Raw genomic sequence first — 15932 nt, 5'->3', positions numbered from 1 at the left:
CATGCAGCTTGGAGCAACATATAGTGGTCAGAAGTGCCACATCACTCCCCCCTTTTGGCGTTATATTGGTACCAATCTAGGCAATATGAATAACATCAACAATAGTCTAGCTTTGTGTCAAAACTCCAGGCGCCTTGCAGTAAAATGTCGCAAATCCCAATCCCGTATAATATAACAAATCAAATCCATCATACCCATTCCCGCCCCGTCTGCGGCTGACCTGTTGACGGGAGAGGCGGCGCGTCTTGGACCGAAGGTTTTTGGTAGTAAGGCTTCTGCTCCATCGAATAGTACGGGGCAGCCGGTCTTGGCTCTACCATTTGATACGGGCTGGGTTCCAAGTCTGTCGCGTTATATCTTGGTAGATCTGTTCTCGAATCCGTCGTATTGTATCGCGAAACACTTGGCCCGGGAATTGATGGCTCGCCATAAGCAATCCCTACCACACCCTGTGGCGGCTCTACCGAGTAGCGCGTTGACATATCCTGTCTCACGTCGGGTCTTGTGTCCCACATCGTATTGGCGTTTCCAACACTTCCGCTTCCTGCTGGCTTCATCACTGATTCCGACGTGCTTGTGCTCTCAGTTAAGGCCAACTGTTCCATGCTATAGTTCGCTTGTCTCGTGGCTTGTTCTTGCAACAAAATGTCCTTAGCCTTCTTCATCTTGAACCAAATATATATGCCCATGACAATCGTGACAAGGAACGTTATGACCAGCACAATCGTTTGCGTTCTGTTATTCGCATCCTGGGCCACAAGCAATACACCTAAGTAGACGATGAATATTTGTTTCGGTAGCGTCAGGAAAGTTGCGACGCAAAAATGCCAGAATTTGACATCGCAGGTGGAGAAGACGGCCGTGGAGAAATGCGACGGCACGATCGAAAAGCGGATGATAAACACCATCCAAAAACCACTGTCTCTCGTGACTCTGGCAAGAGCGGCATAGTTAAAATTTGTTCTCTCCAACTTCTCTGCTTTCTTTCGTAAGGCCTTCTTGAACGCGAACCATGTGCCCACTGGATTCATGTCAGTAACCATCTTGTGCAACGTGTCATAACACTCACCTTCGCCGAGAAAAGTGCCGGCGGCGACGATCGCGAATCCGATCCATAACCCATAGACGACACCACATAACAATCCGATGATCTCGTGGCCGAACAAAGGCGGAAACGAGATTATGATAAGAATGACTATCGGGATCAGCCAGCCTGCGGGCACATCGCGAACTTTTTCTGAAAATGGCCGTAGGATCTATAAACCAATCAACATGGTTATACGGAAATATGACTGTGATCTTGTATGACAAACCTCGACGACTTTGTCGTGATATACTGTGATTAAGACCGTGATAATTGTTATAATAATCAGTAGAATCCACCATGCTAGTGGAGCCGATATTAGTTACAAGTCTGTTGAATGATAGTACCAGATCGACTCGGACATACGTATGTATTTCGGCGTCAAGAATAGTTTCTTCCAGTTGATCGACTTATATTCCGTAGGCTCGGCCAGATTTTGGTATGCGCCCTCGGGACGCTCGTCCTTTCTCGCCATCTCGACGTCCTTCATTTCAGACATGTTAATCAATCAGTCCAGTCACACACTTTGGGCGGAAATCGCAATTTTGGGATTGGGTGACAGAGCGACCGAACAGTCGCAAAAGATACGAACAAAGGAAACAGAACAGTCGAACAACAGGAATGATGATAAGAGATATGCTACGAACAATGAATTAGAGAACAAGAAACCCGTTGCTTTGCTTGTCGGATCGGCGACACGGGTACTCTGGAAATAGCGGGGACTGAGGATCTTAGTCCTCTTTGGATGTCAAGATCGCCGTGTTTCATCAACCCCTTTCCTCGACGCGCTCGAATCTTGGCTCAGCCATGCACCGGGAGCGAGAAGATGAAGAAAGCTGCTTAGCCAGCCTAGCGGGTAGGGCAGAAGAGAAAGCGGGCGAAGTCGAGGATATGCAGGCGCCAGTATTTGACCCTTGGAAAGTCCCGGTACGAGAATAGCAATTCGAAGCCAATGAGAAGATGGGATGTTACAAGCATCCAAACCAAAGCGAAACACAGCACCACCACCACCCGTTCTGCTGTCTGCTCAAAACTGCCAAAGCGTGGCTGAGCACTAGACTCTACCGCATTTGTCCAAGGTTGGGAAGCAGACTGTTGGTTGCACAGCGTGGGTTGATGCCTGTTCTCACTATACGAAATGTTGACTGTGGCATTGCTCCGACCCCACCAATTGGCCTGTTCGCCTCGTCTAATCCAACACAAATGCCACTTAATTTCCGGTATTCTTGTGACGTAGGGGCAAAAAAGGTAAAGGCACTGCGTATATGCAATAACTACAGCAATCAATTGGAACATCTGACATGCATTGCAAATGCGCCACTGACAGGATTGAAGAACGAACGTGACTGGTTGACACGGCAGATGGAATTCCTTGGCGGCGATCATTTGCCCCTCGCATCCCGCTAGGCCACTAACTTTAGGGTACTTGTACCTATTAAGGTTACCCATGTCCTCTCTCCTCTCCTTTCTTTAGCGCATTAATAGTGGAATTATCGTAAACCATGCCTAGTGAAATAAACGCTGGGCCGTACTGGAGCAGTGGGCTGGTAGGCTATTCAGACGTCCCCAGCAACCCCAGATGCCACATTCCCACAACGCAAACAGAGTGCGTGTCACGGAACCTGATATCTCCGGCGATGCACCTTTCCGGAACGTCTTGGGACGATTGAGACGAGAATGGTCATTCGACGGATCCACACCGCAAGCCGCCACATCATCGGGCATGATGGGGATGGGCCAAGTCTTGCCAGCTTGCTAAGGTCGCTGACACCAGGCTGAGAGACATCTAACAAATCTAACCTAGTACAGTTCAGGCGATGATCGCTATCATAGCTGTGCTCACCAGAAACATTTTAACATGAAATAACATGTTCGCACTCCTGGGATGTGCCACACTGAACAGGAATATGTTTGTTCCTCGTATTCGAACACGTTACTTTCTAGATACTCGAGTTCCTCGTTCTAGACTAAGTAAATTTTTTGATTGTCTATCGAGGGAGTTTTTCTTAATTGTTTATAAAACTACCGAAGAAATGAGAACTCTATTGTGAACATGGCGGCCGCAGCTTGGTGCAATGTATAATATACTTTGTCTATATAATGGATATGTGTAGTCTGCATACTCTTGAATACTTTGAGCCTTATGTTCAATTTCCGATATTGGCGTTACTTAATCAGTTCAATATTACTTCTTATATCGAAGATGTGTAAGGCCTTGCTCATAAATCATTAATCAGTTAAAACCCCAATGCTTCCCTATTTCGCACCATCTAGAAGCGAGCCTGGCCATTCGCAAGCTTGATGGCCGGCTGAAGTTTTCTGATTTGTGGACTGTTGTTTTTAATCCATGAAACCTCCCAGCTTGGGTGGTTGTTTGCATTAAGTGGAGTTACTTCAGTTACATCACTCCACAGATTATAAGACCCTAGACCACGGGGTGTTTTATGTACCAAAGCTGCGCATGCGCGGAACAAGAGGCATTTAGCATTGCTGACCTACTGGAAGTCTTATTTCCGGTTCCATACGGGACCACAAACTTCGAATTTAAAAGAGTTTCGAAGATACATGTTTGTCCATTGCGTCTCCCACCCTCGAATCTACTGTATGTGAACATCAAGGATCCTGGGATGGACATCTATCGATGGCAGGCATTCCAGTCAGGCGGTGATCGTTAATATTCCACTGACTCTCCGTATCCGTTAACATGCGTGCTGTGGGGTGTTTCGCACCTACGTGATTCTGTATCAAACCACACGTTTCGTGCATCGGCTCCCACTACCTCCCACCAAGAGCAAATCAGGGTCTCGACACCTTGTCTTATCGGGGAGTGTCCTTCACAACTTCAAGCTCTTCGAGACACTAAGATACTCCCTGCGTTTATATCATCCCCAAGGCCTCACCCACTGCTCAACTGTCGAGTAAATCAACCTCAGTATATTCACCGGTGCTAAAGAGCTTGTGCAGTGTGCGCAGCTTTTGTCTGTCACTTGTAACCAAATGCAATCCAAATCCTACATAACGTCTTCGCTGAGCTTCCGAGGTCAACATAAGCAACAGGTGAACGAGGTTGGTGTCGTTATAACCAAAGACTATAGAGTCATTGGTCGCTGATGTGCACACCCAATAACGGCCATAATTGCCCTGGTTGTTCGTTGCAATACGTCTACATGGGCACCAAGAACCTTCCCTTGCCTTCAATAAAACAAAGTGGTGCTCTGTCCGATGAACGGGATATCAGGTGGCCTTGAAGGCGGATAGGGTAATGAAGCCATTCCTGGAATTGATCCAATCGTATTCCAGTTCAACAGCACAAATTAACCGCTCATAGTCTATGGCCAAGTTTTGTGACTCCTGGCAGGCATGAAGAATTATCGACTGGTTCTTGTCCAGTACAGACCAGCTGATGTGAACTGGTAGTAATATCATCTCCCAGATCTTCCATCTAATCTCCGTGGACCATTGACGATTTGGTAAAGGCTGTCGGCATGTTGCTTTTCAAATTCGAAGTTGCTCTTGGCACCAGTCTTCGAGGTCGACTCCATGGTGTTCTGTGTGTTACAATTACATCTGGAGCGGGAAGAAACCCTATCGTTTGCGGATTGTTTACTATTGCAAGTAGCCAACGATCAGCTTACAACCCAATCATGACGACCAAGCGAAGCTCTCTGTAACTGCTCGTGCTCGTTCTCTCGCCGACTCCCCCGAGCTATTTCGTCGCAGCATGGCTTGTACAATTTTATTAGTAACGTCCGATTAGGAAAAAAAATTAAAAAGTTTTACTTATGAGTTTGTGAACGACCTGAACGCCGGCCTTTCGTTGATGACGCTAACATAACATGACATGACTTCAGTAAAAAGGATGGCGATTCCGGAGCAATATAGACCTCGGTAATATCCAGTTCCACTGAGATAGGACATACGCAGCGGCAGTCGGCCTTCCATATTACGGAGCACGTCGATATGCATCTCTGGCAGTACCAAGAGAATGGATATTCAATCAGTACGTGTACATGATGTGTGGAGGCATGCGCGATGGACTGTTGTCCCAGGGGACTTCCAAATGGCGTATTCACGAGAGTAGGCATCTAAGCCATGATAGTTGTGCTTAATTGAATGTTTTTATTATTACGAAGTATGTACATGCCAACGAGAAGTCTCATGTGGCATGTGATGTATATGGAGTGTATGGATATTGAGTAACAAGTATACTCAGGCCTCAGAATTTTCAGTGTGAATAAACTCCCAGGAGGGTTGTACCTCATCGAGAAAAGATGTAAAGTAATCATCATTGGCCATTCGGAAAGAGAAAGAAACTCTCGAGTTATGATGAACTTTCACCAGAAGGGAACCCGAGATAGATAGATGTATATCCCGAAGCAGAAATGCAATCACCACGTCCATGCATTTGTTGAATGTCTAAACGGGAGCTGGCGAAAACCGAAAGGACAGCCCGAGGGTGAAAATTCACCATCGGTCCTGATAATCTGGAGCCTTTCCATCAACGCCGTACGGAGGCACAAGACTATGCGTTTGTGCCAAACCAACATCTGTAACTATCCATAGGCTGGAGCTGTGCGACAGATGCAGGAAAACACAGTAGTACCGCGACGGCTACGTGGCTGAAGGTAGTCGTATTTCATCTGTCCCGACGTGCGTCGACATTCGCAAGGTGCTGCGTGACTTGCAGCAGTGGTTTTTGTTGAACCTAACACGAGGAAGAAAAGTCTGCTAAAGTCTAGGAGGCCATCCATCCATAGATTTCCAAAGTTCGGCTAGGGAGCGGGTCACGTGGCCTGAGCTCTGGCCACCCACACTTTTTGACGGCACTTTCCCTTTTTCAGTGAGCAACCCTAATCACTTACCAAAGTCCCACCCTGCAGAAATATCCAGCCAATTTTCTCTCTCTTCCCCAAGATCTGAACTTCACGATCCCAGGAATCGACATCTAAGGCAACATCAAGTCAACGGTTGCCCATCATGTCGTTGGTCTCCGGAGAGAAGACGAACTTCCAGTTCGTAAGTCAGCCCTGCCTTCCAATCCCCGAGTCCCCAAAAATCAATACCGCCTACCCGCAAAACGGCGACGGTTTCCCCGCGACGACTGCGCATTTGCACGATAGCGAAGAGAATGCTTGGAACCAATTGGCTAACCGGGTTGAATAGATCTTGCGTCTCCTTAACACGAACGTTAAGGGTGAAGAGAAGGTCATGTACGCATTGACCCGTATAAAGGGTGTCGGTCGTCGTTACTCCAACTTGGTCTGCAAGAAGGCTGATGTCGACTTGAACAAGCGGTATGCACTACAAGAACAGCAACGAGACAGATGTGCGGATAGAGATGCTAACTGTGTTATTAGTGCCGGTGAACTCACATCTGAAGAGCTCGAGCGTATTGTTACCATCATTCAAAACCCTACCCAGTACAAGATCCCCGCCTGGTTCCTCAACAGACAGCGCGACATCGTCGACGGCAAGGACTACCAAGTCCTGGCCAACAACGTCGACTCCAAGCTCCGTGACGATCTCGAGCGCCTCAAGAAGATCCGCGCTCACCGTGGTCTCCGTCACTACTGGGGTCTCCGTGTACGCGGTCAGCACACCAAGACTACTGGCCGTCGCGGTAGGACTGTCGGTGTCTCCAAGAAGAAGGGTGGTTAAACGTCTGGAGGCAGTGGGGGAGTGGTTTCATTGGTTCTGGTCATCATTGCAGATCGGATTGGCGTGAAGGCTGGACATGGAATTACGCATCAACGAGAAAAAACGTCATGGTCATTTGCTTTTGCCAAGGGTTTTCGGCATCATGGATGTACTCTACACGAATGAATGAAGAGACATCTTCCTGAAATGATTTGACTTTTCTCCTGGGTCAATGAGGTGATGAGTTCATGACATGAGACATGAATCTAAACGTGCTAAAGTACTCAGGATACAATGTTTCGAGAAAAGTGGCCGTTCTCTAGCCCGTGAATGTGATATATTGCCATTCCGACAACATTTTATGTTCGTCACCCCCGTGGTCTATCAATGCCGTACTCCCTGCCATGCTCTAATAGGATTGAAACTAGAAATCTTGGGCAACGTCATCCTTGAGGTCAACAGACGACGTCAATATCTCGACTCTGCCCTGCCCCTTGGTTTCATTGCTCAGAAAGTCAGACAGACCTTTGTAGGCGCCAGGCTCGGCATAGCCCACCACCTCCCATTCCGAACCCAACACGTCCTGACTCTGTACTTGTTCAATATAGCTCAAGATTGTGTCCTTGACGGTTCCTCGTGCCACCTTCGGCTCGCCATCGCCTTCTGCTGCTTTCGGTGCCTTGACGACCTGCTTGAGGACGTTCGTGGAACATGTGACCCGCAACTCCATTCTCGATCTTTTCCACAGTTTGGGATCATGGTCGATGAGAACTTTCATGGCTTCCAGGGCTTGACTCTTTGCGCTCTTGGTCGTTACGACGCCAGTCCAGTTGTGTCGCTTGGTCTTCGCCCTGACCGCCTCGCCCTCTTCACCCGTAGCTGGCGTCGCGGTGCCGCTGGCGGTGGCACTCTTGTCGCCCTGTTGCTGATGCGCCGCCTGGCTCAGCTCGTCCAATGTCTTTGCGATGAAGGTGGTAGTGTGCAGTGTCTTTGTTTGTGGGTTGATGAGTTTACTGGCGACTATCGATATGACCTCGTGCTTCACCCTTTCCAGTTCTGCATCTCTCTCTTTCTCGCCCACTTGAATTTCGCCCTTGTTCAGTATTTCGAGAATGATTTCGTTCACAGGCTTGTCCTTGCCGAATGCCTTTGCCAGGTCGGTTTTCGGTGCCGTCTGTCCCTTACTGACATTGATGAAGACATTGGGGATCTGCAGAACCTCGTCTGTGTCGGTCTCGATGCCTTTGCGCCATTCGAGGATCTTGTTCTTGTAGCATGCGATCTCAAAACGCTTCTTGCCCTTCTTCAGTCGCACAACTGAGACATTTGTGAGTTTGATCTGGTTGCTGGGCTGGTTGATCTGTCGCGACATTTGAACGGATATTTGTGGTACGATAGAGGGGTTGTGAGAAAAAAAAAAAGTTTTACTTGGGATCAAAAAGTGATTTGTTTTCTTGTTTGTGAGTCTTATCCTGCCCGCAATTCTAAGACATACGAAATATTTCGCACTGCGGTGACGTGGGGCAATAGGCGAGCGGATTTGCGATCCAGGTGCGGGACAGCTCAACCCAACCTAGCGGCGCTTGCTACCAGTGTCAGTGTTTCTTTTCCTTGCACAACGTGCCTGCGTGCGACGGATCTGTAACTGCTGTATGTATTACTTTACTGTAGACACAAGCACTGGCCTTTGACGAACCGCTGCTACAATGGACACTACTGATCAAACACTCGCGGGGACATGCTGGCACGACGATGAATCATCCTGCATCATACTGGCTCGCAGTCATATCTGAATATCAAGATCAAGGCAAACCTTGCTGCAGAATGTCTCGTTATGTAGGAGCAAATGCAGGAACCGTTGGCGTTCAATATGGCATGCTAGATACATGGATAGATTACGGAGAAGCTCGTGACCGAAATGGCCGGGGCGTGCACACGCTTTGGGAGCCGAGATCTCCAGACGAGTCATTCGGACCTCAGTTGACCTATGACGCTTATCAGACCAGGCCCCGCCTCTATCGTTGTGCTGGCAGTGGAGATAGCTTGATCTACTCCGAATGCGGCAGGTAGACTCTTAGCAAGAAGACCCTTGAGGGAGGCGCAGCGCACCGCCAAACCCCAGCATCCTCATGTTACTGAGCAACTTATGCCAGGCACCATCGGCTTAAAGCTCGAGCCTGGTTGTCAGGGCAGCTTCATCCCGAAGCTCCTTGCCCCAGTGCGCCTTCGCACCCTCAAGGTCGTTTCAAGCCATCTTCCCCAGACAGCTCTCTCCTCCTCTCTTCATATCCTCCTTCATCATTCATCCATCATCATCTTCTCCTCCGAACCCCCAGATCCATCGGTATCGTATTGATATCGTATCTGGTCGCGCCTCCATCACCTGTGCCTCGACGGTTACAGCTTCTCTTATCTCCCAGCTCCGTATCTTATCATCGTCACCATGAGAGTAGCGACCTCAACGCTACTGCTCGGCGCAGGCTCCGTTGCTGTAGCTCAGCATGCGCAGATCGTTCTTGGAGGCGTCCAGGATGCCGTCAAGCCTATCTTTGGCTCTGCTTCGGGCTCCGCCAAGTCTACCCTCGAGAAGATCGAGGAGACTCTGGGCAAGATCCCTGAGGACGCCAAAGGCCTCTGGGATGAGATGCAGCTCCTGGTCCCCGGCTTTATGGAGAAGGCCCAGCACATGATTTCTACTCCCAAGCCTCACACCCGCAAGCCCGACAGCGAGTGGGATCATGTCGTCAAGGGTGCTGACATTCAGAGCATGTGGACCAAGACTAACGGCGAGGAACACCGCGTTATCGACGGCTCCCTCGAGGCATATAACCTGCGGGCTAAGAACGTTGACCCTTCAGCTCTTGGTGTCGACAAGGTCAAGCAGTACAGTGGTTACCTCGACGACGAGGCTAACGACAAGCACTTGTTCTACTGTGAGTTTTCCCCGGCCGTCAGCAGTTATATTCTCTCTGGCATGCTAATTTTACTTGTGCAGGGTTCTTCGAGTCCCGAAACGACCCCAAGAACGACCCCGTTGTTCTTTGGCTGAACGGTGGCCCTGGTTGCTCTTCCATGATGGGTCTCTTCATGGAGTTGGGCCCTTCCAGCGTCGACTCCAAGCTCAAGCTCAAGTTTAACGATTTCTCGTGGAATGCAAACGCCTCGGTCATCTTCATTGACCAGCCTGTCAACACCGGTTACTCTTACAGCGGCAGATCTGTCTCCGATACCGTCGCGGCCAGCAAGGACATCTATGCTCTTCTCTCCCTGTTCTTCCACAACTTCCCCCAGTACGGCAAGCAACCTTTCCACATTGCTGGCGAATCTTACGCCGGTCACTACATTCCTGTCTTCGCATCTGAGATCCTCTCCCACAAGAACCGCAACATCAACCTCCAGAGTATCGCCATCGGCAATGGTCTGACCGACCCCAAAACTCAATACGCTGAGTATCGCCCTATGGCTTGTGGTGATGACGGCAGCAACTATGGCCCAGTTCTCGACGAGGCTGAGTGTCAGTCCATGGATAACGCTCTTCCTCGATGCCAGTCTCTCATCCAGAACTGCTACGACTCCGGCAGTGCTTGGTCATGTGTCCCCAGCGCCATTTACTGTAACAATGCCATGATTGGACCGTTCCAGCGTTCTGGCTACAATGTCTACGATATCCGTGAGAAGTGCAAGGACCAGGCTAACCTGTGCTACACCGAAACTTCATGGATCGCTCAATACCTCAACAAGCCCGAAGTCATGAAGGCTGTCGGCGCTGAGGTCAATGACTATGAGAGCTGCAACACCGACGTCAACCGTGCTTTCCTCTTCAACGGAGATTGGTCGAAGCCTTTCCACCTGCTCGTTCCCGATATCATCAAGCAGATTCCCGTCTTGATCTACGCTGGTGATGCTGACTATATCTGCAACTGGCTCGGCAACAAGGCGTGGACTGAGGAGCTTGTCTGGAACGGCAAGGAGAAGTACAACCAGGCTAAGCTGTCTCCTCTTGAGGTTAGCGACAAGAAGTATGGTGAGGTCAAGTCCAGCGGCAACCTTACGTTTATGCGAATCTACGAAGCCGGCCACATGGTTCCGTTCAACCAGCCCGAGGGCTCATTGGACTTCTTCAACCGATGGATTGCCGGCGAGTGGTACGCTTAGATAGGAGCGCGAGTAGTATGGTGATATATAAGGCTTAGTTAGTCTTCATACTTGCAGGAGTACACGGTTTGATTCAATGGTTTTTATCAGCTGCATCGTTTGTCTGGATTTGGAGCTGGATATGTTTGTACTTGTGTCATCTGGATGTAAACTACAGAATAGAAGCAATGTCTAATCTGACGAAATGTGTTTTAATGCAAGCTCTGTGAGGTGACCGACAAATCCGGTGAACCTCGTTCGAACCTGAACCTTGTTTTCGAAAATAGTACCCATCAATTGAGTGATTCTGGTACAACCACACAGGCCTTTTTTCTTTCTTTCTCTTGTTCTTTTCTCTCTCTCCTCTACCGTCGCTTTGGTGTGTCCGGGAATGCCTCAACGGTCAAGGCTCCATTCCAGCGGGGTTGAGGACTACACGGTATAGCAAATGTAAGATCATTCTACAGAGATGTGACAACAAGAAATTGCAGAAGTCTCCACGCTAGAAGCCAGGAGGGTCCGCACTCAATGAATGTTGTAAGAAATTTGTTCTTGTCTTATACGCTCAAAGCAGAGGGTATCCGGCTCAAGATCAGTCGTGGAAGCAGACGAAGGCTGACCGAGCATGGCAGAAGACGGTTTATCAGTTCAAGTCGTAAAGAGTTTTGCACCTCTCTTGCAACTATCGTTTGACACTCACTTGCCGGGACCCGGCATCCTTACCTTTTACGGCTGAATCAGATGAGGCACAGCTGCGGTTGAGTGTCTAGAGCTCGATCCAAAAGATCCTCTGATCTCTTGGCGGCGGTTGTGTGCGTGCCGTTGTAGCCGAGTTCTGTAACGCCATCGGAAAGGCCATTTGTCTTAATGTAAGCGTCGGGCGTATATAGCAGTCCTGACTGAGGCGAAGCAGCATAGGAACGTCTGGCATTCAAGTCAATTGGTGACTGGCAGTGCATTGGAGAAATATTTTAATGAGGAAGATTTTGCGTTTGGTTGTTTCCGATCCACCGACTAGTCGGAGTCCGCTAAATAATCAGAGCCGAGGTGTCAATGGGATGGCACGACCCACATTCTACAATGAGAGGCTGGCACCGCGGATTCTGAACAGCACAACCGTCGCGTTTTCAGCTTTAACCTTCGATGAACTCTTCATAATGAAGATCATTGCTTTTCAATGGCTACATACTGATCAACACCAGAAAGGGCCTACTATGGCGAGATGGTGTGTTCAGTGCTCGCCATCTGACCGCTGCCACAAAGCGCAGACTTGGTATCCGCATTCGCTATCCTGCGCAAGGTCAAATCAAGCTCCTCTGCTCTTCTCCTTATCTCGGCCCACCCCGTCACAATGAATAGCAACCAAGCAAGTGCTCGCGTGCCCTATTTCCCTATGCAACTCCAACTTCAACCCATGCTATTGGAAAGCAAAGTGGAAACGAATGCAAACACCTATTCAGTACGTGTCCGGACTGGCGTACATATACTTGACACAACGAATAATTCAAAGACTGCGGCTTGAAAGGTTTTTCGATCATCCCATTCCACACCGCCGCGCATTGTCCCTTGTGAAGATGACTGTTGCAACTGTTGTCAAAGTCTCCCATCCAAGACAATTATATCTCGACAAGGATTGTCCAAAGCTAATGCAACTTCCCCATGTTGTCGATCCGGAGCTGCTATCCTTTCGAAACAAATACATTGACTCAAGTGAGGTAGGCTCGGGCCTGGATGTCTCTCCTATCGGCCTTTCTGTTACCACATCCTTTCCAGTTCGCTCCTACTCTATCGTCTTGGCAAAGCTCCCCAGGAGGGTCCCTAGATCCCTCGCCTGACGCCTGGTCTCGCCAAGGGCAAGAACGATATGAAAGGTTCCACTAGCTCGGATTCTTCGCAAAATGGACTTGCTGGTTCTTTTTCGGTCATTGTTTGTTGTCTCTTGAGAGTCATCTTCTTCGGCCATTATTTACATGTAACAACTCGATGGGCAGCAGCTTGTGGTTCCAATGTCACAACACGGACGCAGACTGGGATTTGGGCTTCAGTCCGTTACCCCAGTTTTTGTTGTGCTCACAGCTCTGCTCGCGTGCCTAACCTTAATCATTGCGCAAAATGATCCATATCATTGCCGATCACTTCTAAGTCATGGCAACTGGCCTGCGCGGACATCGAATTGGGACCCCGAAAGGGCTTTTGAGAAATGGGAGCCCGCAAGTTGTCGCATGGTGGAATACTCAAGAGATGCCTTCCATGATTGCCTAGGCGGCCGCCGGGTTGTCTTCGCGGGCGACTCAACGGTTCGACAAATTTACTGGGCCGCCGCAACTAGGCTCGACCATATGAAAGCACATGTCGCACTCCTGGATGTTTTCGTGGATGACACCAAGCATGACAATCTCCAGTTCGAAGCGGAAGGTGTCAAGTTGGAATTCATCTGGGATCCGTGGTTGAACTCGTCTGCCCTCCACAGCGAACTCACCAAATTTCGAGTACAGGAAACTTTTGCAGATATCGGCACAATCAAGTCAAAGGATGAAGAGTCAGCTGCACTTATCGTTATAGGAGCTCCTGGCTTATGGGCTGCTCGGCATGGTGGTGACGAGTACTTTGAAATTTTCAAGCATGGAGTTGAGAGCATCAAAATCCACCTCGGTTCGAATCTAGATGGAACCTTGAGCTCTCCAAGCAACGACCTGCGCAGAAACTACGACGAGGCTCCAAATCAGATCTTACTTGCACCTGTTCTGGTACCTTGGTACGACGAGCTTTCCGCTAATAGAGCAACAACGATCACGCCTGAAAGGATAGACAAAATGAACCAGTACCTCAGAGGTCTTCCTCGGGATGCACAGTCCCATGTGCTCTGGACCTACAATAAGATGACATCGGATACCATCAACACGTACGAAGCCAACGGTATTCATGTCAAGGATCAGGTTGCAGAGCGCAAAATCGACGTCGTGTTGAATGCTCGATGCAATGCTGCAAAAGGCCACCAGATTCCGAATGAGATAACATGTTGCATGAAATATCCAAAGAAGAATCTACTTCAGATCGCCGTCTATCTCGGTGCAACGGTCGCAGTCGTCTGCTTGGCAATTTCTGGCTTCTTCAAACGGCAAAAGTCGAGTTCTGTCGGGCTTCACGTCCAGGCAGCCATTTGTATTATCCTCATTGTAGTTGCATACTGTGCAATTGCCGACCGTGGCCATACTTTTGTGAAAATTAACCGACACTACGACTTCAGCACATTCATGGAGGGCTGCTTCATATTCTTTTTGCTCAGCCTTAACTCTCTGAAGAGCAGCAGCAGTCTTGCCAGCGCGTCCTCGACGCAAGAAGCTAGAGCCCGTTTCGGCTCTGATGCAGTCAACGACAAAGGCTTCTTATCTCGCGATCAATCCAACGAATGGAAAGGATGGATGCAGGCGTTAATCCTGCTTTATCATTATAATCATGCGTCACAGACCCTTTGGGTGTATAAGCTAGTTCGGCTTCTAGTTTCGGGGTACATCTTCTTGTCTGGTTATGGTCATACCATGTACCTGCTCAAAACAGAGGACTACTCCTTGCGGCGAGCAGCCGCTGTCATTTTCCGGCTCAATTTCTTGAGTGCCCTGCTGCCATACATCATGAAAACAGATTATAGCTTCTACTATTTCGCCCCCCTTATTACGTTCTGGTATCTAGTGGTTTTCCTCACACTTCGAGTGTTCAAAAATCTCAACCAAGATCCAGTACTGCTTTTTGCTAAAGTTCTCATTGCAGCTATCGTCACAAGCTACTTCATTTTTTCTCAACAACCTCTGCGGTTGCTGAGCAGGGCATGCCTGAATGTCTTCCGCATGCATTGGGACGCAACCGAGGCACGTTTCAGGCTTTCTCTTGACCGGTACATAGTATTCTTCGGAATTGTCACGGCATCTATCGTTCATCGAATGTCTGTCATCAAAGACAGTAGATCCATTTCCAGCTGGTCGCAGGCTCCGAATCCGGGCATCAGTCGTTCCAGCTCGATTGATCCGGCATTATCAGTACTTGTATTTCCCGATGCACACACGAAACCCATCAAACCTCTGGCCTGTGCATTTTCCGCCTTGTTCATCCTCTTCTTCACTGTGATGAACGAAAAGCTAGTTCACGAGAAGGAGCAGTACAATGATGCGCATCCTTACATGTCATGGATTCCAATTCTGTCATTCTTAATCCTCCGCAATTCTCACAGACGTTTGAGAAATTCCTTCATGACACTTCCTGCAGCTTTGGGGGAAATATCATTGGAGACATACGTCCTGCAGTACCACATCTGGTTGGGGGGTGATGCAACTGCAAAGCTTGGTTTTGGTATCTGGAAACGCTATGCTGGCTTGGCCTGGTTTGCAGGTCCCGGCAGGTACTTTGAGATGGTTGTCATAGGTGCTCTATTTATCTGCCTTAGTTCAGATACACGATATGCGACAGAGGCACTCACCAAATGGCTATTCTATGCCAAACCAACATCGACATCAAACCACTCAGCTAAAGACAGATCAGAATTCCATGACAAGAGGCGAAATAGTGAGGAGAGGAAGAGAATCCCGGACATCAAGCTTAATGAAAATTACGAGAGCCACGGTAACCGACACGCTGGATCGAGTCGTTTCAATGATTTGGGACAAGTGCTGACTCGGGACTTTCGCATAAAAGTTTTGGTGATCGTGGCGGTACTTTGGGCGGGCAATATCTTCTATACATGAGGACATTGCCAGAAATCATGAGACATGGTACGATATGATAATGTTGGGCAAGATGCTTATTCTTTTTTAAAGCCCGTATGCCGTCCAAGGGCTTGGCCTCTACTTAAGGTATTCGATATCATATGTCGTAGTAATTACAAGCACTTATAATTTCTAATATATACTGTAATATCCTTGCATCAATTCCTCATTCTGTAGTTGATGAGGCAATCACTGCTCATGCGGTAGAAATGAATGTGTATAACCGCATAGCTCCTTCGTACGATCGTCATCACTCAAACATCAAATCTTGTCCTAATTTTCTTGCATCTATATTCCGATGCATGTATTGTTTATTACAC

General features: G+C 48.6%; 5 protein-coding genes across 5 annotated transcripts; 3 read left to right on the top strand and 2 right to left on the bottom strand.

Annotated features, from left to right (window-relative positions):
• Window positions 1-188: 188 nt before the first annotated feature.
• BKA67DRAFT_658866 (snare associated Golgi protein-domain-containing protein) lies at window positions 189-1583 on the bottom strand (the record flags this gene model as incomplete). Its single annotated transcript, XM_046107355.1, has 4 exons — window positions 189-1021; window positions 1070-1256; window positions 1314-1387; window positions 1451-1583. 4 exons carry the CDS (start codon window positions 1581-1583, stop codon window positions 189-191), a joined length of 1227 nt encoding a protein of 408 aa, XP_045958847.1.
• Window positions 1584-5958: 4375 nt separating this feature from the next.
• BKA67DRAFT_565620 (ribosomal protein S13) lies at window positions 5959-6929 on the top strand. Its single transcript, XM_046102819.1, has 3 exons — window positions 5959-6100; window positions 6248-6378; window positions 6442-6929. The coding sequence occupies exons 1-3, from the start codon at window positions 6062-6064 to the stop codon at window positions 6740-6742; spliced, it is 471 nt and encodes a 156-aa protein (XP_045958846.1). The 5' UTR covers window positions 5959-6061; the 3' UTR covers window positions 6743-6929.
• Window positions 6930-7145: 216 nt separating this feature from the next.
• BKA67DRAFT_658864 (UPF0023 family protein) lies at window positions 7146-8093 on the bottom strand (the record flags this gene model as incomplete). The annotated part of the gene is made up of 1 exon (XM_046107354.1): window positions 7146-8093. The coding sequence occupies one exon, from the start codon at window positions 8091-8093 to the stop codon at window positions 7146-7148; it is 948 nt and encodes a 315-aa protein (XP_045958845.1).
• Window positions 8094-8903: 810 nt separating this feature from the next.
• Window positions 8904-11059, top strand: BKA67DRAFT_565618 (serine carboxypeptidase). The gene is made up of 2 exons (XM_046102818.1): window positions 8904-9654; window positions 9717-11059. The coding sequence occupies exons 1-2, from the start codon at window positions 9165-9167 to the stop codon at window positions 10874-10876; spliced, it is 1650 nt and encodes a 549-aa protein (XP_045958844.1). The 5' UTR covers window positions 8904-9164; the 3' UTR covers window positions 10877-11059.
• Window positions 11060-12957: 1898 nt separating this feature from the next.
• BKA67DRAFT_488081 (10 TM acyl transferase domain found in Cas1p-domain-containing protein) lies at window positions 12958-15225 on the top strand (the record flags this gene model as incomplete). Its single annotated transcript, XM_046096940.1, has 3 exons — window positions 12958-14167; window positions 14225-14812; window positions 14891-15225. Coding segments are annotated over 3 exons (2133 nt in total), but the record flags the coding sequence as incomplete, so codon positions are not given.
• Window positions 15226-15932: the final 707 nt, after the last annotated feature.

This window comes from Truncatella angustata, assembly GCF_020726525.1.
Source record: "Truncatella angustata strain MPI-SDFR-AT-0073 chromosome Unknown BKA67scaffold_4, whole genome shotgun sequence".
In the NCBI taxonomy this organism is placed as follows: Eukaryota; Fungi; Ascomycota; class Sordariomycetes; order Amphisphaeriales; family Sporocadaceae; genus Truncatella; species Truncatella angustata.
Note: the sequence above shows the minus strand (reverse complement) of the source record. Positions and strands in the feature narration are given on the sequence as shown.

Coding starts and splice junctions, on each gene's coding strand:
- BKA67DRAFT_565620 (XM_046102819.1), top strand. CDS start 6,062: ATGTCGTTGGTCTCCGGAGAGAAGACGAACTTCCAGTTC. Junction 6,101..6,247: donor AGAAGACGAACTTCCAGTTC/GTAAGTCAGCCC, acceptor CGGGTTGAATAG/ATCTTGCGTCTCCTTAACAC. Junction 6,379..6,441: donor GATGTCGACTTGAACAAGCG/GTATGCACTACA, acceptor CTGTGTTATTAG/TGCCGGTGAACTCACATCTG.
- BKA67DRAFT_565618 (XM_046102818.1), top strand. CDS start 9,165: ATGAGAGTAGCGACCTCAACGCTACTGCTCGGCGCAGGCTCCGTTGCT. Junction 9,655..9,716: donor CGACAAGCACTTGTTCTACT/GTGAGTTTTCCC, acceptor TTACTTGTGCAG/GGTTCTTCGAGTCCCGAAAC.